General features: G+C 41.4%; 3 protein-coding genes across 6 annotated transcripts in view; 2 read left to right on the forward strand and 1 right to left on the reverse strand.

Annotated features, from left to right (window-relative positions):
* The window catches only part of DIDO1 (death inducer-obliterator 1), a 58071-nt gene extending 47731 nt beyond the window's left edge, over positions 1-10340 (forward strand). For both annotated transcript variants that reach the window (XM_076351813.1, XM_076351812.1), the window contains one exon: positions 5177-10340. In XM_076351813.1, coding sequence (XP_076207928.1) covers positions 5177-8568 — 3392 coding nt within the window. In that variant the 3' untranslated portion in view covers positions 8569-10340. The remainder of the gene's footprint in view (positions 1-5176) is intronic.
* A 3032-nt stretch (positions 10341-13372) lies between these two features.
* TCFL5 (transcription factor like 5) lies at positions 13373-20547 on the forward strand. Of its 3 annotated transcripts, none has more exons than XM_076352146.1 (7): positions 13373-13550; positions 13757-14546; positions 15271-15457; positions 16112-16271; positions 16904-17150; positions 17581-17722; positions 20323-20547. In XM_076352146.1, exons 2-7 carry the CDS (start codon positions 13813-13815, stop codon positions 20344-20346), a joined length of 1494 nt encoding a protein of 497 aa, XP_076208261.1. In that variant the 5' UTR covers positions 13373-13550; positions 13757-13812; the 3' UTR covers positions 20347-20547. The 3 variants fall into 3 exon arrangements, with proteins under 3 accessions (XP_076208261.1, XP_076208258.1, XP_076208260.1); XM_076352143.1 differs by lacking the exon at positions 20323-20547 and adding an exon at positions 18473-19604; XM_076352145.1 differs by lacking the exon at positions 20323-20547 and adding an exon at positions 18473-19604 and having other exon boundaries at positions 13811-14546.
* Positions 20459-25381, reverse strand: part of COL9A3 (collagen type IX alpha 3 chain) — a 39624-nt gene continuing 34701 nt past the window's right edge. The window contains 6 exon segments of the mRNA XM_076352142.1: positions 20459-20634; positions 22655-22732; positions 23004-23186; positions 24049-24103; positions 24747-24893; positions 25290-25322. Coding sequence (XP_076208257.1) covers positions 20459-20634; positions 22655-22732; positions 23004-23186; positions 24049-24103; positions 24747-24893; positions 25290-25322 — 672 coding nt within the window.

Raw genomic sequence — 25381 nt, forward strand, 5'->3', positions numbered from 1 at the left:
GGGGGGAGGAGGGAGAGGACAATAAAACGCTGCCACTCCAGAAATCCTAGTTAGAAGATATTCCAGCTGTATCAGCCAGTTCCATCAGGCACGTATGGATTATGAATTTCTCCTCTTTTCTGATGGACTGGATTTGGAACACAACTGAGGACTTCTGAACTGCGCTAGTACCTAGAAGACCTACAAAAAACTTTGACATGGGTGATTTAAAAACAGAGGGAAATGGAAGGTTATCCATATTTATACTTAATTCATCTCAGACATTTATTACTAGATTTTATGTATCTGGGCTCCTCTGCATTGTCTTTTTGCAATGGATTACTGTATGTGAATTTACTTCTGTTTCACATACACACTTACTGTTATTTAGCACTTTCATCTGTAGATCTTGGAGCACTTTGTAAAAAATAGTGTAATTAGACTTAATTACCAATAGAAAGTGATTTATTGAGGGATTTAGTGGCAACGTTGGGAACGTAACAAGTATCTTACATAGTTAAAATAAATGAATTTAAAAAAACCAGCCATATATCAGCAAAGGATTCCACAAATGTTGATATATCTCTTTCGGTAGTTTACAATAGGAAGTGTGTTTTTTCTTAAAGTATGAAGGCATGAAATCTCCTCATGCTGTTTAGAATGCTCTTAAAAATTGCAACAAATGGGACAAAATTTTACCTGTACTCTGAATGGAGTTAGCATCTCAGCAGACAGCATTATGAAAAGTAGGGGTAGTAGAAGAGCCCGGCATTACGACCCTTATTTTCTACGCCAGTCAGTTCCATTCAGGAAGCGTACCTGAACGTGCAGCAGTGTTGCAATGCAGGAGGTGATCTATATCCCTGGATTAAGGGTGCACAAATTTGATGGTGGTTGTCAGCTGCTCTCGTGATTAATGGGGACAGATACTTAAATGGTGCTGATAAAATTTAAAGAATATCTTGTGTCGGTCTCTGCAGTTTAAAAATGTACACCATGCTTAGTCCACTCCCGTGGTTTTGTCACCGATGTACAGAAATTGGGCATCTGTCTTTAACAGTGCAGGTAACTTCTTACCAGCTGATGATGATAGGGAAAGATGTGGCCATTACATGCATAAACATGGTGAAACTGATTTAATGAAAAAAGGTATTTAAGGGTAAAAACCCCAAATATTCATCCAATACTAACATTTAGTATATCCAGTTTTAATGGCTTTAGTTACAGCATGTAACTCAATTTTTATGGAGTCCACCAGCACGTGGACTTCAAATACATAATAGGATAATAACCGTTTTATAAATAATGTAGCACTGAAGGCTACTAACTCTGCCGACACAGCTTGCAGCACTTTTAAAATGCTCGCTTGTGAAAGACAGTCATTGAGCAATAGTTGGAGACTGCAGCCAACACTTTCATTATGAACTAAAATTAGGCACTTAACCTATTTATAGATACTGAAATAGAGTGGACTGACCTTTGAAATGCTGGTCTAGCTGTATGTTTCCATTCAAAAGAAGCATTTAGTATTTGATCACTTTGAACTGAGTGAATGTAGAAGCCAGGTTAGGCATAACTTCTAGTATTTGTGTAAAATTACTGTATCAAAACAAAATTTTAATGGATTTATTCTGTGATGACTAAACAGATTAAATTGTGACTAATGTTATTAACTTACTACTGGAATTTATTGTCTTGAAAGTGTATTAAAATTTTACCCTGTTTTAATTAGTGACTTGATCTCTGTTTCTTACAGGGATTCAAACCTGATTTTTCACTAATTGCTGTTTATTAGATATCCTGTCTGGCGGAGTTTTGAAACCTGTTTATTTCAATTATTCATTGTTTGAGATTCATTGTGACTAATTGCATAAACCACAAGTCTCTGCACAAAAGCAGATAACCAAAACATTAACAACAGAAGGACAGCAAATGCCTACTAGGAGTTTTTGGATGAACACCAATTTGTGAGATACTCTGCACTGGTCAACACCGACCAAACGTGGAGTCGTTATTCGTATGCTGATAAAGAAAAAAATATAAAGCAAATTCACACACAGCGAACCATTTCTAACTAATGAGTCTACTCTGCCTGTAAATGGTGAATGGTTTTTGGGGTTTTTTTCCCAGTTGTCTAACTTTTGAACTATGCCTTGATCTTCTACATTAATATCATTTCATTTAAGGTAGTAAATTATTGTGAACAGAACTGCTCGAATTGCTTGTGGGCTGTGGGTGCAAATGAGTATTTGGAGAAGTCAAGTATTTATGTGGTCCTTTTTGAAGAATCTTAGATTCACTGAAAATAATTATTTGCTTAGTTCCTGTCCTGCCTACTTTCACTAAACATCCCTACCCCTCTTAAGGGGCAAATTTGTGCATGTACTGAATTATTAGCAAATCGTAGTTCTGGTAATATAGCCGGCTAATTTTCTTCATGTCTTTATAACTTATATAATTTTTTTCTAAATACGAAAGAAGGTGGTGAAAATTAGCAACACTTACTGACACAGAAATCTTGTACCTGGAGAAAAAAAACTTTTTGGCACTGAATTTTAGATGTACGAATAGGAAATAGTATGTACTACAAAATGAAAAATAAAATATTATTTAAAACAGCATGTCTAATACCCTCTTAACCACAGAACTATGTAAAACTTGACCACTGAACTGTGAAATAATATAAATTCTATTTTGGATCTAGAATGCATTCTACAGAATAACTGTTTTCCAAAAACTTTCACTCAAATTTAATTATTCTTGTTTCTCAACGTAATTATAATGAGAGCCATTCCTGATAGGAAATCTCAAGCAAATATTTTAGATTGGCCTCAAATTTTCATTCTAATTTTGTCTGGTCTTCTAAAAAGACTATTTCTAGGGAGTAACCAGACTTTGCTGGTTTCTTCGTTAAGTAATTAAAACAGTTTCACTGTACTATTGCCAGTTACAATCAGAAGAACACAGAATTTTAGAGGAGGGGGTTTTCCCTCAATTGTCAAGAGTTCTCATAAAACTTTGAAGTTAACTTATTTTATTTGAAAAATTACTGTCTTTGTCTTATTATCTGTAGTTCATTATTTGGAAAATAAGGTTTATATGGGATAAGATTTGAGTGTAAGAAGTGGAAGCGTCGGTGATTTAGGGAGACATTCTGTGAACAGAAGTTAACGCTTAATGAAATACTATTTCTCTTCAATACTTGCTATGTAAGTTTAAAACATAAAGCAGCTACGGTTTTGGTGTGTTATTTAGCAAACTGCAAATAATTCCTGCAGTATAGGCTTTCATTGAAGAAGAAATCTTGACTTAATTGGTTCTAATGCTTGGGCTTTCCCTTGGCATCAATTCAGCCAAGTTTTCATCTTGTACTTAAGTAGGTTCTAACTGAATTTAGCTTAAGCTGTAAGAGTGATGGTATCTTCTCACTGACAAAACTTCACATTTAACCTAAAAATATGCTAAACTCTTTTACTGATTTCTAGGTGTGAAGTTAGCAACCAAAGAACTTGGAAAAGGTGAAGTTTGTTAAGCATGAGCATAAATTTAGGAAAATTTATGACGTGATTTTCTCATTAGATGGTAAATTTAAGAGTCCCCTTAAAACTTCAAATTCAGTTGTTTCAGCTAAGTAATGTATCTGCGAATGTGGTTTGCTAATGGACTATATCTGCAACTGTGGGGTTTGGGGGTTTTTGTTGCTATCAAAAAGCTTTCGGTGCTAGTAATTAGATAGTTAAAAATTGTTCCTTAATGAGCAGTTGGCTTGGTTTAATAAGAACAAGGAACATATATGTATAAAACTCTTCCTTACAGGATCATGAATAGAAGGAACAATGTAGGTCCGAGTCCTCACCTCACCATTTAACCACAGTGAATATGGTCTGTTACTTTACAGATTGTTTTGTGTTTCTGTATTACCGCTTCCTAGCTGGATGCAAATAATAACTAATGGCACATATGGGGGAAAGACAGTGGTCCTCACATGAGGACCTTTTAAAAGTCATTAAATCCAGAAGTTAGAAAAGCCTCTCTTTATACAGATTTTCTACATTTGCCACCAACTGTACGTTAAAGGATTTATTCCCTGCCCTTCATTCCGGACACGTTCATCTTCCACAAGGGCCAGTGGGAACTGTGCATGTAAAAGGAAGACATACAGTAACAGGCAACAGACCTACAGACCTTTGCATTTTTCCTCTTTATCAGAAACTTTCCCATCATTTTTTGATACAATTCTCCCAAGGATTCAAGTCTGAAGCTTTCACAAAGAAGTAGTTCTGCTCACAATGGTTTTTACTTACAGAAAGGCCTACGGCATCAAACCGAATCCTGCAAGAGAGGGTTTAAAGTCACCTTGCCCTCTGCGTCCCAGGTTCATACCCGAGCAACCATTTTCTTGCAGAGAAAGCAAACACACCCAGCGTCCCTTTCTCCCACATGCTAAACTCGTGTCTGCTTAAGCTCTCCTTTGCTTGTTTGGTACGTTAGTTATCAGTTTCCCTGCTTCTATCACTAATGTCTAGCTGGAAAAAACCAAACAAACAGGGAGTGGGTTACAAGCTTCAATAGTTTCCAAACACTGTTGGAGGTTATCTTTTTAGCAATTACTGGTATTTGTTTAACTTGGAGATAGACAAAATATTTGTAGACTGGTGTAAATGTCAGCGTAGTCTCTAGCACAGATTATAACCGAAGTTTAGCCCAGGTTTTCTCACTTTTCAATATGTCTGTGTATACAACATATTTGCAAACTATTTAGAAGTATATATATGATTATTCAGGGGGAGAGGTAGGGGTGGTTGAACAACAACAACAACGACGTTGTTGTTGTAACAATACATTGCTTTTGTAAAAATGTAACAATACATTGATGTAAAAACTTTCTGTGGTTTTGAACGTTTGTAGAGACGCTTTTTAATAATCCTACCTGTTGCTGCAGTCTTCTATTAAAAATATCAGGGAAGGAATTAATTCATTGCTTACTGTATACAAATATATATAAAAAGTAAAGAAATACAGATGCATATGCTTATGGTCTAATGAAAATTGCCAATAGGTGGTCATCTAATGGAATTTAGAAAAACTGTTATCTTTATGTCTTTTGTAGCTGCCACTATATAAAATAGTAAGTTTCTCCTGAAAGCATAATTAAAAATTAATTTTTTACGTATACAATCTTTGTGTTCTCTTTCAGGTCTTGAGTCATCTCGGCCAAATTTAATTCTTGGATTGGTTATCTGTCAGAAAGGGAAACGTCTTGCCACTGGCATTGAAACAGAAAAGATAGAGGAGAAGCGAAGCAGAATTCAAGCGCATGAGGAAACCGAAACATCACTGTTCTCTAAAGGGCCGCTAGCTGCTTCGCAAGAGAAGAAAACTCTGAAATACACACTTTATGCAGGAGATTCAACCATGAGTACAACACCACCTGGATCTCCTCCACCTCCACCCCCACTTCCCATTCCAGACACCTCAGCAGTTACACCTTCAGTATTAAAAATACTGTCCTCAATTAAAAGTGGAACCACAACTACCGTAACGCCACCGATTTCAACTGCTGCTTCTGCAAGCGTTACTGCTACGCATTCTTCATCCTCAAAAACTGCCACGCCTCTCGAGCACATCCTGCAGACGCTTTTTGGAAAAAAGAAAACTTTTGAGCCTCTTGCTAAGGATTCTGAAACTGTGCAGTCTTCAAATCAGGAAGGTCAAGCTGCTGCTGATGGAGGAATGTCAGCTGTTCCTTTGTTAGATCCCATTGTGCAACAGTTTGGACAGATGTCAAAAGACAGAGCTATAGAAGAGGAGGAGGATGACAGACCGTATGATCCTGAAGAAGAATATGGTCCGGAGAAAGCTTTTGAAATGCAGACTGGTGAAACCGAAAAACGATACAATGTGGAAAAGCCATCTAACACAGCAGAACTAGAGGATGAGGCCTACGATCCAGAAGATGAAACTATCTTGGAAGAAGCAAAAGTTACTGTTGATGATTTACCTAACAAAATGTATACAGACACTAAAAGCAATTCTTCGGAAACATCTCCTTCATTTGTGCCCGATTTATCTGCATCCTCATCCTTGGTAGAACAGCAAAAAATGTTGGAAGAATTAAACAAACAAATAGAAGAACAGAAAAGGCAACTAGAGGAACAAGAAGAAGCCCTCAGACAACAAAGAGCAGCGGTTGGTGTTTCAATGGCTCATTTTTCAGTGTCTGATGCTTTAATGTCACCACCACCAAAATCTTCCCTAATAAAGACCGAATTATTCCATCAGGACCAGCAAGCTACACAAAAAGTAGATTTACCTTCATCTTTAAATCAGCAAGCACAAGTTTTAAACCAAGGTTGTGACCCAAGGCAGAACAGAGATCCTCGACAAGCTAGAAGAATGGTGACAGAGACTAATGACAATGCTGATTCTCGAATAAAGCCACAGGTGGTACAGAATGAGATATCCACAAGAGAAATTGCTCCAGCAAGTTTTCCAAATGCTTTGCAGACTTCGCTTGGTAAGGAAGATAAAACTTTAATTTCCGCTGCTCAGCCTGGTTTTAGTGGCGATAACTGGGTTTCAGGTGAAAAGGCTTCTACGGTGTCCCAGAAAGAGGTGACTAATAGCAAATTTGAAAACACTGTTCAAGTTAACTTGGAAAACGTGAGTCAAACAGCTGCTGGAGAATCTTCTACATCCAAACCTTTACGTAAAGTGCTGCTTCCAACACCTCCAAGTACATCTTTTCAGCCTAATTTCTCCACATCAAACGACAGTCAGTCTTTGCCAGATATGCATAAAGCACCATGGTCAAATGAGTCAAAGGAAGTAATGGGAAGGGATTCTTTTTCAAATGCAATGTTTGCTTCTCAGGAAAAGGCAGCTGGTCACTTTGAACCAGAGAGGGGTCTTTCATCAGTGCAATATGACGAACAAAGAAATCCTCAGTCTCATCAATTTGTAGAACAAACTGAACCTCCATCAGTTCAGAGTGAGGGCGGACCTTCCCCACAGCACTTTGAAGAAAACCGAGCTGGACCTCCATTTTCTTTGTCTGGGCAGAAAGGAGGGCCTCCGCCACCACTGATGCTCAATGCACCTGGAGGACCTCATGGACCTAATTTTAGAGGACCGGCACCACAGTTCTCTGAAGAACATGGTTCTCCAAATAATGATGGGCAAAGAGGGCCTCCCTCTGGAAGATTTGGAGGTCAGAAGGGTCCCATTCCTTCCTTATTTTCTACTCAGCATGGACCACCATCTCTTTTTGGTGATAATAGGGGCCCTGCCCCTTCTTACGGTGTTCCAAGAGGAATGTCACCATCTCAGTTTGAAGATCGTAGGGAACCTCACATGGAACAAAGGGAATTCTCAGATTCCCAATATAATGAAATGATTAGGCCTCCAGGACAATTCGAAGGACCAGATCCACCTCAGTTTATGGGAAACAGAGGACCTTCGCCTTTTCCTTTTGGAGGTCAAAGACGACCCCCACCAGCTCAGTTTAAAGGACAGAGAGGAGGCCCTCAGTTTGGAGGGCCAAGAGGTCCAGCCCCGAGTCATTTTGGGGGGCCAAGAGGGCCTCACCCAAATCAATTTGAAGGGCAGAGAGGTCCAGCTCCAAATCATATACCTGGTCCAAGAGGACTTTTGCCACAGCCATTTGAAGAACGGAGAGGGAGTCCACCACCCAGATTTGCCAACCAGAGAGGTCCAGCACCGCTTCAGTTTGGAGGACCAAGAGGAGCCACACCTGCACTGTTTCCAGAGGAAAATGAACCTCCCCCTTCTAGATTTCATTTCCAAGGTCAGTCACCACAAGGTATGAAGCCGACCCCAAGACCACTCCTGGACCTTCCAAGCCATCCACCACCCCACAGAAAAGAGATGTGGGAGGAAGCTGGACCATCTGCATCTCTTTCCAATATTTCTGGACAAGGATCTGAGTCGGAAGGACAGTGGTCAGCGTCTGACTTCCGAGAAGGCAAAAATCCTGAATTTAGAGGCCAGACATTTGAAGGGAGACAGAGAGAGAGATACGAGGGAGGAAATAAAGACAAGGGTTTAGATCAGCCAGAGCCTCAGCAGGCAGATAATCGACAAGGTAGACCCTTTGAGGAAAGACGAAGGGATCGAGAACACGGCAGACCTTGGGAAAGAGACCGTGGCAGAAACTGGAATCGAGACAGGGACTGGGAGAGACACAGAGACAAGGAATGGGATAAAAATAGAGACAGAAACCAAAACAAAGATCGAGAGAAGGATTCAGAGCGGGCTAAAGAATGGGAAAGAAACAGAGACCGAGAGCGAGCAAGAACCAGAGAGAGAGAATCCTACAGAAGACGTGATAGAGAGCGATCAAGAAGCAGAGACAGAGATCGCGACAGAGAGAAAGACAGGGACCGCGATCGAAGCAGGGAAAAAGAAAGAGATCGAGAGAGAGATCGAGATCGTGAAAGAGAAAGAGGAAAAGATCGCAAAGATCGGAGTAAGAGCAGGGAAATCGGTAAAGAGATGAAGCCAGAAACACCGAAGGAAACTCAGAAACCAACAGAAACAGAAGCTTCATCTACCACTAATCAGTCATAGAGATATGATTGATATATCTCCCATAAATAATACACTTTTACAACACAGCAAGGACTGAGTCAGCATCTTCTGTACATACTGTATATTCTCACCTTTACAAAAACGCTGTTGTAAAACTAGCCTTACAAAATGTACTGACAAATTAGCAATTTTTGAACAACTGTGAATGAAAATACTCAAATAGGTAAAAGGCAAGAACATACTGGACTTTCACTTGCTGCATTTTGTGCATAATGTTTTTCTTATAAAAATTCACAGCGTTACCTGTACTGAAATTTTGTTTTTCTACTTGCATCTTTATCTTAAAATTTCCATTTACAGTACAGAAATGGAAAAAGTCTAAGAAGAGCATATTGCTTTTTAAGATTATAAAGTTATGTTTTCCAGTAACTTGAATTGTAATTTTATAAGAGAATTTAATCCAGACCTTAGGAGCCATACCTTTACATCTCATTTACGTGATATTTTGGTGTCAGAGTTGTTCCTACAGCACACGCTTTAAAAAAAGGAGTCCAATGTTGCCGTCTTGTTTGTTTTACAACGGAAGGGTCGTGTGTATTTAGGAAAAGGCTGCAGAAGAACAGTGTTAATAATTACTTGTGACTGACGGAGGATTTGAAAATGGAATGTTATAAGCTTAAAGTGCACTATCTTCCTTTTTATATACAGGTATTTTGTGTTTTGGAATCCATCTGTTAAGTGTACAGCGAAGAAACAAGTCGTACTTAGTTTTTTTCGTGAGGCTGAGGGATTTTAAATGTTGCATTTTTACAAATCTGTAATTAAAAGACATACAAGAGTAGCACCTTTATAACCAGCAAAACTTATAAAAACATCAGACGTTTATTTGAAAAAGGCTAAGACTACAAATGAATTGGTATACCAAAGGAAAGAAGAACAGGTTGGTTAAATGGGCCGCTAAATCCGTTACTTCGATTGAACTGATTTAGTGGAGCATTTTTTTTGGTTTTGTTTTGTTTTTGCAGAATTCTGCCATAGACTTACGAGCTGTCCCCATTTTATTGTACTTTTCATTCTAAAAGTGTTTTGCTCCTGAAAAAAAAGTGTCACTGTTTTTTTTGTTAGACCCTGCTTAGGCTGGTAGTGTATATAAAACCTCTCCACTGAAAAAGGTGTAACTGCATTAAGCTTGAAAAGAAGAGCGGTGGGACTTCATGCGGTGATTCCAGAGGGACGTTTTTCACTGTGAAATACATTACCTTGCTACTTTTCATGTATTCTTCAAGTGCGTCATTCTAAAGTATGAAATCAAACCCCGCTAATTTATTTGACCGTGTAAATTAACAGTCGGGTAAATATTTTGATATTTTTATAAAATAGTTTTGGAAATGTAAAATTAGATTCCTGTAAACATTTGCGTCTTGAAGGCTACATTACAAGTAGCATGTATGCCATGTATCTCACTGCGGCTTTTACAGTTCATATTGGTGCATCTTCGAAGTCCTTATACATCAAGGATTTGCTGGTTGAAATGATCATCTGTGTTCCGAACCTGTAGACAAAACGTTAACATGCAGAGAAGTGGTATTAAATGCAAACATCTACTATGGTGTAAGATTTTTTTCTTAATGAGATGTTTCTAATTTAAAGACATACATAAAAGTATGCAAAAAGTAAGTGTGTTTGTTTAGGTTTACTTGATAGAAATTTCTGTAAATTGTATTTTATATGGCAAAATATATCACTGTACATTAAAATATGGGACTTCACAGGTTTTTGTTACTGTAAGTAGAATAAACATCTACAGAGAACTGTTGTCCATTTCTTAAATCTGTATGTGTATATTATTTTCTAAATATTGCTACTTCTCAACAAACCACAAGAGGCTGATGGCACACAGGTTTCATTTCCTCATTGTTTAACGAAAGGAGATGTTTTGCAGGACATCACTACCAACTGACATTTAATTGTAGGCACTCTAAAAAGCGTATGAAAATCTGTGCTTATGATTTTTCTCTCAGTTCCAAAACATCCCCCAATTTATTCTGAAGGGGTTTTTTTATTTGAATTAGGAAGTGTGTGGTTTGTAGACTTTACCCCAAAAAATTTAAAGAAAAGATATTAATTAATTCAGGTCAGCTTTGAACTTTGGAAAAACTCAGTTCACACCGTTTATGAATTCCTCGACTTTACATTGTTATCATGTGTGGATTTTCATCTTCGAGGAAACACTCCTTTATCACAGATCAGTTTGGGGAATCTGTTCATGATTTAGGAACAGTAAATGCATCCTCCCACAGATGTCGTGGCAAAAAAATCAACAGCATGCAGACAGACACTGATGACTTATTTTTTGAAACCACAGCTTTATATAGTTTATGACCTGGACTTGGATTTTGCAGCAAGGTTCCTGTGTTCTACACTGCAGTGGACAGTAAAAGCGAGGCTGAAAAGAACGTAACGATTTAACTCAATTTACAGAGACTAAAAAGGGCACTGAATTGTTATCATGCATCGCAAGAAAGAGAAAAAGAAACAATTCAATTCTCTGGCTTTGTTCAAACTTCTGATTAACATGAAACGACTTACTATTTTGAGCTTTTATCTATGTTTGTACTAAGCTAAATTAACTTTCCAAAGAGTATTTTGCTAGATTTTTATGTAAAAGCCTTTGAAGGGTCTAGAACAATGTAAGCAGAACGATCATTACCTCTATAAAAGACTGTAATATTCCAACTTCATGCATTCTAAAGGAGAGCATGCAGAAGGACGAGAGGAGGAAAGTCTATTGAGTCCAATGTGCACAAAACGGCTTTTAAAATTTCTGCCTTTTGTTTCTAGAGGAAAGTCACCAGCGTAACTTTCAGACTTTGGCTACACCTCTCCTAACACGGTACACTTCGACATGGAAAATGTCTGTGCATGCTACCTTGACTGAATATGCACGTCATTAAAGAATGCAGTAAACATATTTTATTTTTTTAACCTCCTGAAGGGAATGAAGATTTCATAAAGTATTGAATTTTTTTCATGTTGTTCTGTTTGAGCTAGAGTAGCATTTTTGTGCCTTTCGTGCTCTGGCTTGTTTCTAGAATGCGTCTTCTGTAATAGGCATCTGTTTTTAATACTAAAATACATAACCAGTAGCAGATACGTAATAGAAACCGAATGTACAGACCGCTCACGATCGCGAGATGCCTGTTGTGGAGAGAGTGATTCTGTGTGGACGCGCTCAGGCGGTCTCTGAGTGGAAGACCTAGCATCCAAGCTCGTTTTCATGAAATCATGTGGTAATACCGCTTTACAAGTCCAGAAAAAATGAACTTTTTTAAGGGGCTTTGGATTAACTTTCTATCAAAGAACAGTTTTTAAACACTGGCAAACTACTGAAGTGTTTATAATTTAGTAACTGAATCTTACAGTAGGAAATCCAGGGCTCTGGACTCTACTGTAGCTGTGTATTGGGTGTAGGAAAGAGCCTCCTGCCTCCAGTGCTTCACAGCAGCATTCTTGGTGGGGAAAAAAAAGCAAAAAGGGAAAAAGCCTTTATCTTGCAACTATGAACCAAAACGTAGGTGTTAATTTCAAACCACTGGGGCTTTTTTTCTCTCTTCCAATTTTTGTTCATACTGTCTGTGCTCTCAGTGGCTGGTAACGACTAGTAGGCGAGAATACCGAACGCTACCTGAATGACAAAAAAAGGTGGTGGACGTGATGTACGATCGATCATCGGTCAGGACCTCGGAGCCCCGGCCCAAACTGGTTTTGGGGAGGATTTTTAGAATACTAGGAGTGACTTCGACCACACCCCCACTGCCATTCAACAGGCCTTGTGCTCCTCAACGGCCGAGCTCTACTGCCCTGCTCTTAAAACAACTGGAAGCAAACACAACTTCTCCTGCAGGCTGTGGGCTGACGAATTCGTAAGCCTCGCGTTGGTGAAAAGAATTCCCGCCATGCTGATGTTCAACGAGGAGGCCTTACGTGGAAAAAGCAGCGCTGCGTTCCCGTTTAACGGCTTGGCGGGAAGAAAGCCCTGCTGCGTTCGCGTTTAGCGGGGAGGCTTCGCCCGAAGATGGGAAAGTTTTAGGGAGTTTTAGGGAGCTGGATGCTGTTGAATCTGTCTTCCAACCGAACTCTGACTGCAGATTTAGATCTAGGCTCTGGCGCCAGTGCCGAATTTTCAACAAGTATGTTTCCTTTATTTGCCCGAACAAAATTTTCACCGTGTTTAACTTTTACTAAACTGCGTCCTGTGACATCTACAGAGCTATCTTTAAAAGGCGAGTTTTAGGGAGCCTCCCCTCTCCCCTCTCGGCCCTTCCCCGCTCTTGGCCGTTTCCCCCGGCCGCCTCCTCACGGGCCTGGCTCCACCACCCCGCCTCGCCGGTTTTCCACAGCCCGAGCTGGAGAAGACACGGAAACCCCAACGCCGGGCCGGGAAGGAGGGCTGGCCACCCACCACCACACCGCGGCCGGCTCTTCCCCGCGGGGCTTCGGGGCGAGCCGGGCCGAGGGACGGCCCGAGGCAGCCGCCCGGGGCCGAAGGTCGCCCCGGGCCTGAGGCGCGGGGCGGGGCCGGCACCGCCTCGGGGGCGGGGCGGCGGGGAGCGCAGGCGCGCGGCGGGCAGGCGGGCGGCGGTTGCGCGCGGCGGTTGGCGGCGGCGGTGGCGCGCGCCCCGCGGGTCGGTGGCGGCGGGGAGGGGGGGGGTTGGCCGCTGCCCGGAGCGTTAGGGAGGGCCCAGGGGGGCGGCGGCGGCGGCGGGTGCCCCTCCTCCGCCTCCCCTCCGGAGCCGAGGGCATCCTCCGCCCGCGGGGCGTTGCGGGAGGGGCCGGCTGGCCCCTTGGGCGGAGGGGCGGGCGAGCTGCTCCCCCCCGCCCCCAGCTCCTGTCAGCCGGGGCCCGTCCCTCCGCCTTTCCCGGGGGTCGCGCTGGGGCTCGCAGGCAGCCGGGGGCTCTTCTGAGGGAGTCTGAGGCAGCAGAGTACCTAGAGCCTCCCTCCCGAGGCCGGGTGTCGGCAGGTGAAATCCGTTCCGTGTGAGCAGCTGTGTCGGAGTGGGAGGGAGGTGGGCTCGGAGGGGGGGACGTGGTTAGACCGTCTGGTACCCCGCTATCGGGAGCTTGTTCCTTGCTTTGTTACCTCGCGGTGGTACGGAATCGGTATTAAGTGCAATTTCTTTGCCTTTTTTTTTTTTTTTTTAATGGGTAGTACTGATAATTTTTGCAGGTTTTACGGTTTACTGTTGAAAGAGACGTTGGTAACTGATTAGGTTTACTGTAGTCATGTCAGGATCAGCCCCAGAGGAGCCTCAGACCTCCATCCCTCAGAGCACAGCTAGTGTTCCTGATCCTGCTCCGGTTGCTGTCGGACCTGGAGGCTCAAGTGACGTTTCCTTTGGTGAGCAAAATCTTAGCTTCACCACCACAGACGTCAGCCTGGTGGAGATGATGGAAATTGAGTACACCCAGCTGCAGCACATACTTTACTCACATACGGAGGCACAAGCTAGTGAAGGTGAAGTGGAAGCTAGGCTCAATTCTTTCTCCTCGCCTGGTAATTCTGCAGACCCCCCTCTGCACCAGACCTCACTGAACACCGGTCAGGAGGGGTGTTCATCAAACAGCGCTGGGAACCAGTCGGTTTACCCGGTTACCTGTCAGTCAGGACTACCTTCTGACAGCAATTTGCTAAGTTCAAACCCACGTTTGGGCTATGCTGACTTTCAGGAGCTCAGGATGATGTTACTTAGCGAGTCTAACCTCCCTTTGAACCAAACAGATAAAACGCCTGACAGTAGCTCTGTAGATGTCACAGGACGCAGTTTAGTAAAAGTTAAACACGGTGAAAATTTTGTTCGGGCAAATAAAGGAAACATACTTGTTGAAAATTCGGCACTGGCGCCAGAGCCTAGATCTAAATCTGCAGTCAGAGTTCGGTTGGAAGACAGATTCAACAGCATCCAGACAGAAAACCCCAGATGTCAAGAACCCCAAGAATCTGGAGTAACTCTTAACAAGTGTGTTGCAATTAATTTTAGTTTATGTTGTTAAACTGTGTATCATCATATCGTTCAAAACTTGATTTTCTACACGAAGCCTAAGAACAGTACTGTTTTTAATACGTGAGAATGATGGGTTGGGCTTTTTTAAACCGTGCCAGTCAAATGCGGCTGCAACTCCACGGACCTCAGATTAGGCCCCTCAATATATTGCATGAATGGTACAGAATGTAGTTCCAAGATTAATTACTTTACAACTTTATTCTTGATAACAACATGTAATGTAAATAAAGGTGAGGGAAGAACATGACCTAGTTTTAACATGCAACTTGCTAAAAGCAAAGCAGATTTTTGATCATAATAAAGTATTAACAGCAACTGAGTAGTGTCACAATGTGGAAGCCTGACTACGGGGAAAACTTGGAGCAAAACCACTGTTTTACAGTCTGGCCCTGTAACTGTATTAGTGTGCTGATAAAACATTTTATTGAGGCATAAAGCTGAATTGTTACGGCACAGAATAAAATACCTTCTCAGCTGATTTTTTTTTTTTTTTTTTGACCCTGAAGTAGGCAATATGGCAGTAACAATGATTTCTGTTTACAGTAAATGAAAGTGGTTTCTTGGTGATAGTTACTAGAAGTATGCGTAGCTGTAAATTTTTCTGCACTCATTTTCAAGTAGTCAGTCTGGTATCTTTTCCGTGTTGTTTTTTTTTGTTGTGGTTTTTTTTTTTTTTAAGTTTAGTAACGTTGATTCGACAGCCGTCAGAACTGATAGGTGTTCCTCTTCATCAGCAAGAAAACAAGTGTGCTGCATTAGGGAAAAATAAGACTGCACCCGCCACGCCTGCTTTACAGTTCACGTACCCGTTATTTACTATGAACGCATGTTCTACTGCTGGAAGCGCTAATCCTTCCCAAGCACAGGTAGGGAACGTATTCACCGCTAGTTGTACTCTGCTAATTTCAAATGCTAATAATGTTAACCTCTTAGGTGTGGTGTAATTCTAAGGGTTTGTGTTAAAGTGTGACTTGGTTTGAATAGGGATGATCAGGATGAGCTGTAATGCCATTTATTTATTCTCATGTTAATCTTTAAGACCATCAAAAGTAATTTGCCACACAAACCGACTGTGTGGCAGTTATGTCGTTTGTAAGAACGTGCATCCAGGTGATGATCAATAGGCCGTTAGATTTCTTACTGGAAGGGCTTTCTGTCTTGAGATTATCAGTGTATCTATCTGCTTCATCTGCGCAAGACAAGAAAGAGACACTTAGTACCATTTGCTGTGGTTCCTTTTTTTTCCTAATTGATGAAAAAGATTTTTTTTTTCCCCCAACTTGCAGTAACCTCTGAAGCAAGAGTGATAGCGTGGCACTTAGAAATGTCAGAAATATCCCCCAAAAATTCAGCCGTCTTTTAAGATCCTATGGTTGTGGTGTGCGGAAGTAATTGGGATTTATTCTGATACAACACATTGAATCATGGGGCTAAAACTTAAGAAGTTAACATGAAGGTATCAAAATAGTCTCTTTTTTACGTATATGGTCCTCTAAGTATTTCCTTTTTGGTTTTCGCAGACCTCTGGAACGTCTTGCGCTATTTTGGAAGCTGCCAAACATCAAGACCTCGGGATACCCAAGACACTCTCTTTCTGCTATCAGGAAATTGAATCCACAAAGCAGACAGCAGGTGCTATGAATAAAGCTTTGCCTGAGGAAGTGTGGATTAAAGTTGGAGGTAAACCGTTTATCGTCTTTTCACTCAGCTTTCTCTTGGCCTTCAAGTCTACAACTTTTTCTGAATTTGTGTGTTTTTTAGAATGAATATGATTTTCGTGAATCATACGAGGTGTGGTGTTTATGTCTGAGATGTGCTGTAGGCAATACGGGACTAGATTTCTCCAAAAAAAATCAACACCTATGATTTTAGCTGTGCTTTCAAAATTGTTTAGCACTTCTAGCTTGAAATGAGAAAACCGAAGGTTGCAAAGTACCTTTGAAAATCTGGGCCTAGAGTAAGCAACTGGTTTCTTTCTACACTTTTTGACCCCAAAGTTGATATAGCAGATCCAGTCGGTATCAAACTGAAGAACAATTGAAGGACTGCCTCAAACGCTAGTCAAAGGCAGGCGTGATCTCAATGGGTTCTCTGCGAAAATAGAAGCTAGGTGGATTTTGAAACAGGAAGCAGTGCCTTAGGGCTTCCGAAGGACGTGCGTTGCTGCAAGAGTCAATCTAGGTTGGCAATAAAGCTTCAAAGGTTATTCCACGTAAATAAAGCGGCAAAAAAATTTTTTCCATGATCTTAACTTTCAGTGAATAGTGGGAAGGTTATAAACAGGTTCTTCTTTCCCTCTTTGTTTTTCCAAGAAGACAGCTTATGCAAGCAAGCGATAACCAGAAGAAGTTGCAGCCGAATAAGCCCATCGGATACAAACATAGATCGCAAACCTCTTAGTGAAATTCAAAATATGCGTGACGATAGCCAGGATACTGCATCTGCCCCGGGTCCTTGGCAGTCAGCACAGTCAAATGCAAGTGTGCAGGTGCAAAGCGGTACACAGGACGGAATCGCTCAGCGAAGAGAAAGACATAACCGCATGGAGAGAGACAGAAGGTAATTTCTGTGAGAAGTGGCAAGACAAACTTTTTGAAGCCTAAGATACTGACACTGTAATACTCCTGTCATTGTCCAGAGTAAAATGTAAATTTGACGTACTTTGTTTTACCTACAAGAAAAAGCAATGCGGGGGGTGAGGGTTTGGGGTTTGTTAGAGGAAAAAAAACCACGTATGTTTCACTGTGGTCGTCTTTGTTGGTTTTTTACTCTATGAACAAACAAAAAGAGAGATTTCAAACCATGTAACCAATTCTATAGATAGGGTAACTTGCGTATAACATGACTTATACACAAATACAAAGCTTGTAGCAAACAAAAAGAAGTCCCCAAAGTCCACGGCTTGTCGCGTGTGTGAGCGGTCTTCCTTTTTTTCTTTCTTTCCTTCCTTCTCGCCCGTCGGTTGATAACCTTTTCTGTTTGCCTGTAGGCGCAGGATCCGGATTTGTTGCGATGAGCTGAATCTTCTGGTTCCATTCTGTACTGTTGATACTGACAAGGCAACAACTTTACAATGGACAACTGCGTTTCTGAAGTACATCCAGGAAAGGCATGGTGATTCTCTGAAACAGGTTTTAAATCTAATTTCGTTTTTGTTCTTGATAAAAATGTGAAGTGTTTTAAAGCTATCACAACATAGCTAAAGTATATGGAATGCTTCTGCTTGATGCTGTTTGTGAAGGACCTCTATATCATTGAAACTTCTTTTTAAAAATACTGGTTTTTTATTAGCTGTCCTCACAACAGTTTCAGTTCAGTAGTGGGAAATCATAGGCTGTCCTCCGTCAGGGTTTTCAAATCAGATTTTAAAATTTATTTCTTGGTTTTTTTAGTTAGCCTGGTTCCTGAGCATGATACTGTCTGGACAACAATGTAGAATTAAGGTCCTCTTCAGTCATTCCTCCCCGCCCTCCCCTCCTTAATTTTCTCTATTTTCTGCTTGTTTCATGGCGTGTCTTCTAGCTCGCTTTTGTGAACTGGTAGTTAAGTGATGGGATTCACAGCTACGTGCCCACACTACCTCCAAGTGGGTGAGAGTAGTAAAGGCTTATATGCCCTACAGGCAGCTCCCACGCAACCGCACCGGTAGTTGCAGCCCCAGAGTAATTCTGGCTCTGCTGAGTAGCTTAAGAGAGTAGATGGAGTGTGTGTAGGAAAACCTGCTTGTCAGGATACTGGTGTGGCTCCTCAGCGCTTCCGACTAAAGGGTTGGGGTATTTTTTTTTTTCCAAGACACTAGTGAAACAACAACATACATCTCAGGTAAATATCTACATTAAACATAACTGTTATTTATTTTTTTTGCATTTTCATTTTTTTAGGAATTTGAGACTGTGTTCTGTGGTAAAACAGGCAGGAGACTAAAAATAGCAAGAGCAGACTCGTTTGTAACGTGTCCAGTGCAGGAAAACACGCATGGCTATGGAGACCAAGTAGTCTGAACTGACCGCCTCGAACTGTGTGACAAGCGTGGCTGGCTAACAGTGGCCCAAACTGTATTTTATTTTCTCCGTTTACATGCTGAATATGAATTGCAAAATATAACTTGTAAAAATATATAAATAGAGCTTTAAAGAAAACATTCTTTATTCAAAATGGAAATGAAAGTTAACTAGCAGCAATAGGAATCAGTGCTCTGTTAAAGGGGCTTTGGGACCAGAAGCTACCAGAAAATGTCATGACAGCTAAGTATTTTTCCCCTTTAGTTATAGAAAAATATGTTCTTTTTCTGTTTGTGGTTCTGCTTTGGGGTTTTTTTTTGTTTGTTTGTTTGTTTTTTAAAGATGATCCAGTACAGTTAGGAGTAGTTGCAGAACATCAATCTGTCCTGTTATTTTAATGACTAGATGCAAATGTACTCTTCAAGTGTAAAAAGAAATTAAAGTTACCATATTATAATGCCCGTTTTTCCCATTAAAAATTTAAAGGCTATATTGGTTAATTAAGTGCATAGTTTCTAAACTGTGCTGATATTACGAAGTTCACATTTGCCATACATATTTTAACATACTTGGCCCTGAAGAGTAATACAACGCTGTTAGCATTTTTTTTTAAACACAGTACTATTTTTAATGTCTATCCCACAACTGTCCAACAGTTTCTTGTATTGTTACTGTAGTCCAAGAGTGGCATATTGTAAACAGTAGATTATTTAAATGCAGAAACTATTTTCATATTTAAAGATTAATATATGGCTCCTTTGTTCATAAGCTTTAGCATATAGGGCAGAAATAGAATAGCTCGTGAGCTGAGAGTGGTTTTATTAATTTTTTAAAATAGATGATGCTAGCAGGTTTTAAAGTACAAAAAGGTCTCCCGAAATAAATACTGTTTTAAATCACGGATATGGACAATGTTGCAGCAATTTATTTCCAAACAATCCTAGCAAAACCACTTCTGGAAAATGGAGTTCAGCTGACTTAATTTGATGTGTATAATAACACTTACAACATCACAAAGAAAAGGTTAAAAAAAAATCTCCTTTTATTTTTACAACAGTTCATACAGGTGTTTCTGGCTGGACTTTAGAAGAGCATCCTTTCTTACGTGGGGTTTCATTCACAATTACTGTGCAAATAGCTTACGTAGAGGTCGTGAAAATGCTGTTACTTAATTTCCTTTATTATCGTATGGAAAGATACAAAAATTCTCCCCTGTAAATTAAAATATATACATTACACCTTTTGCAGAATTTGATTGCGAGAGGATTACTATTTACTAGTCTTGGCAAATATTTGAGGTGCAATCTGAAAATTGGTAATTGACAGCATATACGTCAGCTATGGTCTTTACTTAGGCCGGAATCTTAAGGTATTAAAATATGGGATATTTAAATGCCTGATTTCTACTGATGCAAGTGGCAGTCAGGTGCCCGAACGCCTCAACAACGTGTCTCGTCCGCAGGTTTGTGCACTAACGGGGCAGTGGGAGCGGCACCAAGGAATTCGACTGACGAGGCCGAAACGTTTATACAGAAAAGTGGCCTTTAGTACAGGGTTAGGGGGTGGTGGTAAAAAGGAACAATGCTTCCTCTTGCAGGTCTCTTGAACAAGGGGAGAACGGGAAGGTGAGGTTGTTTAGCAGTAAAAATTCTGGAAAATAATCGGGGGGAGGAGAAAATACTCATAAAGCATCTTTTAATTAAAGGTTTTCATCTGATGCTTTTTCATAGAACTGTGGCAAAGTCTCCGCTTAATATAATAGAAGGAACATCTGTCCATTTATCACTAGGAGGATTCTGTCTGTTTTCTTACAATGCACTCTTTATTTAAATATTCAGTCACTTCTCCACTTCTTGTACTGTTGTTTTATGATTTTTTGGACGTTGATGCTCCAACAGCTCCCATGCAAGCCGACGTGTCACATATTCCTGGAGTTCCCTGAGCCCCAATAGCACCAGGAGTACCAGGATCCCCTGGAAGACCGGGTTCACCCTGAGCACCATCGCGACCATTTTTAGTAATTCCAGGTACACCAGGTGGGCCTAAACAAGAAGGGGACAAAGATTACATGAATTATTTCCTTCCCTTTTTTTCTTTTTTTTAAACATAGGTGTATATATCTGCGTTACTTTTAGAGTTCTTGAAATAATTTGAGTGTCTGTACATCAGGCTTGTTACGGCCTGTTGAGTACAGGGTGTTGAATAAATCTAGCCTGAATCTGGAGTATGTGCGTTGGATTTTTTAGAGTACCTTTGGATTTACTGGAATTACCTCGGTGTAGTTGAAGGCGGATGTTTAATATTGCGCCTTCGTTACTGCATGCGTCTGTTTTGACTTTTGCTGACCGCTGCGGAACTGGACTCTGTCTCAGTACCGCCTCCGTTAGTGTATAATAACAAGGAATTTGTAACCGGAATGATTTTACATCGTCCCCGAATAGTTTGCTCAGGGGATATCCTGGATGTGTGAGCTCACAGCTTACTTATTGTGACAATATACACCCGTCCCTCCTTCCTGGCCCCCAGCTTGCTCCTTAGGGGGGGGCCTTCAGCTGCTGCAGTTCATTGCACCTCCCAAAGTCTACTTGTAATTAAGGTTCTGAATAAGGGAAGGAGAGTAGAGAGAATGGTGGTACAGAACATCTCCCTGAGATTACAGGTCAGGAGTTTCCTTTATACCCGTGTCTAAGTTCAAAAATTTGCTCACGATGAAATACATATTTTGTTTATTGGCAAAAATAATTTCCGCTTTGGGTAAACTCAAGCTATTATTTTTTTTATTTCTCTTTTCCTTCAGATGCCAAACATAATTTACGGAACACTAATTTCTGTAAGGGCAAGCTACTGAATAAATACTGTAAAATACGATCCTGTCTCCCTGGGGGACAGCTATATCAGGTGGTCTATAAACCTGCATTCCTGTCTTAATTGTGACAGAGAGACGGTGCCTGATTCTTTCTATTCATGTAAGCGATGAGTTGCATCTGCTGTTGATCTCCTCACGTTTCACGAGCAGGACAAATGCTCTCAATATCTAATATGTTAAACATAGCCTCTTTTTACACGCTTTGGAAAAGAAAAGATTTATGGATTAATGCAATTATTTTATGGAAGAATCTAAGACAACTGGGTATAAATATTCTGGTTTTATGAAGTTATATGGATGCAGAGCCTGCTTTTGGTGCCTGTAACTTAGTCATTGTGCAGATGTAATCACAATTAGAAAAGCTGCTTTAATAGGCGAGCAAAATAAAGAATAGTCTTCTGAGTTTCTAATAGATATTCATTAATTTGCATAAATTAATCTTTGAATCCTCTGATAAAGGATTCATGACTTCAGGAACTGGGTTTATAACCAGGTACAGAGCAATAACACCGCTCTCTCAAAATCATTACACTAGGAAGCTATGTTTGTTTCTGGTAGAATTAAATATGGTCCCCGATTTCTCTCGTTTCATCCAGAAACATGGACTGAATTTTGGAGGACTATAGCTGGCAGCCCGGGCTGTAGCTTTCACTGCGGGCATTCTTTAAGCAGAGCATCAAAAAGACACGTGTCCATCGGGAGATGGGCAGCAGGCACGATCCTTTTGCCTTAGTCTGGAGCCGGCACCTCACAGTTGTTGTTACACACCTTTAAATGAACTGATACACTACTTGTTAATTAACTAGTTAGTTACTGCATATGAAGCACCTCTGAAAACAGCAACCACGTGGGAGTAGTTCAGAAGGGTTCTGACTTCCCAATCTATAAAAGCTCCTGGCCTTTCACAGCCGTTAGTGGAAGAAACCAAGAACAAATGAAGAGTCTGGCTGTCCCAGCAGCCTCTTCTCAAAAACATACTCCAAAACATTTAGGACGCGGCAGGAGTGGTGTGAAGAGGGGATGTGCTAATTAAGTTCTGCTGTTCAAACTGCACCTGCTGTGCCCACAGGAAAACCACCCTGCTGTAACGATTACAGGGACAAAGTGATGGTAACGTACGGCCACCAATATGCAGAGCTGTCCCTCTTAAGCCTTTACTTTAGTCGCGGTTTATTAAACGATTTGCACAGCCTTACCTTGAAGTCCTTGATCGCCGTCAGGCCCATCGATACCTTGACCAACAGGTCCTTTATCTCCCTTTTCGCCAGTGTCACCTTTAATCGTAAATAGACAATTTCAACAGTGAGTTGTGTACTGCAGCTGGATCCAAGGACGAGGAAGGGGAAAGACCAAGAAACTCAAAACCCTCAGGACGCTGCTAGGGTCTCTGCTTACACTGCATCCCTAACGATGCAGAACTGCCCTCTAGAACTCCATCGGCTGCCCAAGGCCTGATCTTTTCTCCTCCACTGCTGAAATTAGTACAAGTTTGCAATTTATTTCAGTGGGCATAAAAGAGAAGCTGGTTGGTTTAGTCTCGCTTACCTCTGGGACCAGGATCACCAAGTTCTCCTGTTGGCCCTCTGTATCCAGGGGGACCGCGAGGACCAGGGTGCCCAACACTTCCCGTTGCTCCCGGAGGACCTGGGGGACCAGCTGGGCCAGGACGACCCGTCATTCCAGGAGACAAGGGCTTTCTCAGATTAGCAGCTAACTGGGCAATTTGATCTGAAAGGAACAATTGAAAACTGCATGTCCAACATTTCCACTCTTTGCTTGGCTGTTTGTCGTCTGCCGCCAAGTGTGCTTAACGGAGCGAGCAGCTGAAAACTGCGTGTCTGACAGTAAAGCAGAGCTGCGTGCTTGGGCAGATCCTGCTCCCGGCCACTCCTACACACTTACTGCTTCTGTCAGAAGGAAACTAAACATTGCATCTGTCCTCCCAGCTCATCTGTGGCTTTTTATTTTCTTAAATCTCCACAGAGGGAGATTTTGGTCAGAAATCTGCAGGTTTTTAAGCCATTGATACTTCCCGTTTCCTAAACCACTTTAAAAGATGTCAAGTATTCTAGAAAATTACACTTAAAACAAGTTTTCTGAAACAAGCTTTCAGAGTTTAACTTCATCCCAAATGGCGAACACAACCTCTAAATGCAGAACAGTAACTTGAAAGAAAGACGACGACTTCCCCGGGAGCTGGCCCCTGCCCGGAGCCCTGCTCCGGGGAGATGGGGTGTGCCGCGGCGGGGAGAGGAGGTGGGAGCCGGGGTTCAGAATGGCGCAGGTTGGGGCAGACACTTACCAGCCAGTGCCCGCCAGCGTGCGTGTGCGGTACTTGTGTCAAAGCTGCTTTCAGCACGCTTTGTATGTTGCCATGATGAATCGTTTAAAAATACTAACCTTCGAAAAGTGAAAGACATCCCAGACAACAAGGTGACCTCCTGAACAATTTCCTTACGTTAAAGGTCAACATTTTTTTTCTTATTAAGACAGAAAAATAACAAATCTCAGGAGCCATCTCATGTTCAGGATCTACTCATCTTCAGCTAAATACGGTAATTACAGTCAGTTTTCTCTCAGCAATACTCACCATTTATCATTTCCCCACAGAGTTCTCTTATATGTTGTTCACTGGCCTCTTTGCCCTGCAATTAACAGAAGAATCTGTCCTTATACAAACCACATTATCAATAATCATCCCTGACAGAAGCTTCAGGACACGAAACACACTTCCAGCAGCTCAGTAAGAAGCACTGAAGAGGAGTGGGTTTTTTCCCCCCTTCAAAAGATGACGGCTTCAGTTCAGAAGCTCTGTCATACTACTGGCAGAGATTAATTTTAATGTTAGGCCAGATATTTAATCTGGGGCTTATTTGGCCTTTCCTGAATGATGAAACGAGCTCTGGACCAAGACAGAGGTCTAACATTTGAAGTCGTGAATAGGAGTTGTATTTTTAAATGACCAACTTCTAACTCACTTTTGTAATGAGAACAGTGACTTACAGCCCGTCCCAATGGACGCAGATAATCCGTCCGTGTATCACTGTGAGAGAAAATCAGTTCTCCAAGGCATGCATTCTGGGCGACTGTCATTCTGAAGCCTGCAAATTCTTCATCTTTTTGCACTGGTGAACTCTTGCTGCAAGACTGTTAGCTTGCATGGACAGTGACCTACTGTTGCCCGCTCAAATGCAGGACCTTATTTTTTGAACATGCATCCAAAATCCACGATCCATTTATTCACTTCAGAGACGCCTTGACCGCGCCCCAGAAGCGGGTAATACTTACAGGAGGCCCAGGTTTTCCCGTGATGCCAGGAACGCCTTGCTCCCCCTGATGGCCCATGGGCCCTGGATGTCCTGGGATCCCTGGTACTCCAGCTGTCCCGTTAGGTCCTTGGACACCTTTTGGACCAAGTTCTCCTCTTTTTCCTGGCTGTAATGAAGAAGAAGAAAAAAGAGAAACCAACCCCACTTAAAACAGAAGACATGGTCCGTTCTTTTCTCACGGGGATTAGTTAAGCCTTTCTTCAGGTTTCCCTAACTGATCTGGCTGACCAAGTACATTTCTTACATCGTTTGGGTGCTTTTACATATATAGGTCATGATAGTAGAAGTCCATGCTGCAGCAAAATGCTCACACACATTTGAATGTTTTGAATGCCACAGAAAATTGTCATTTTCATAGATTTTACGGCGTGGCCGTGACAAAAACACGCTTCTAGGAATCAACGCCAGGACATAGTTTATGGAGATACATCATCAAAAGATGCGATAAGCATGTTTACTCCCAAACCTTTCAGGGCACGAGCCTGCAATGGCTGACACATACCTCTCCTTTTTGGCCGGGGGGACCAAAGGGACCCTGTTAGAAAGAAAAGGGAAATCAGAAAGAATGATCCGTTCAGAAAATGCGCATCTAAA

The sequence above is a fragment of the Aptenodytes patagonicus genome, chromosome 14, assembly GCF_965638725.1.
Source record: "Aptenodytes patagonicus chromosome 14, bAptPat1.pri.cur, whole genome shotgun sequence".
In the NCBI taxonomy this organism is placed as follows: domain Eukaryota; kingdom Metazoa; phylum Chordata; class Aves; order Sphenisciformes; family Spheniscidae; genus Aptenodytes; species Aptenodytes patagonicus.

Excerpts from the sequence above, each read along its gene's own strand:
- TCFL5 (XM_076352143.1), top strand. The coding sequence starts at position 13,813 with ATGTCAGGATCAGCCCCAGAGGAGCCTCAGACCTCCATCCCTCAGAGC. Across the intron at positions 17,151-17,580 it reads CGCATGGAGAGAGACAGAAG|GCGCAGGATCCGGATTTGTT; the intron begins GTAATTTCTGTG and ends GTTTGCCTGTAG. Across the intron at positions 17,723-18,472 it reads ATGGTGATTCTCTGAAACAG|GAATTTGAGACTGTGTTCTG; the intron begins GTTTTAAATCTA and ends TCATTTTTTTAG.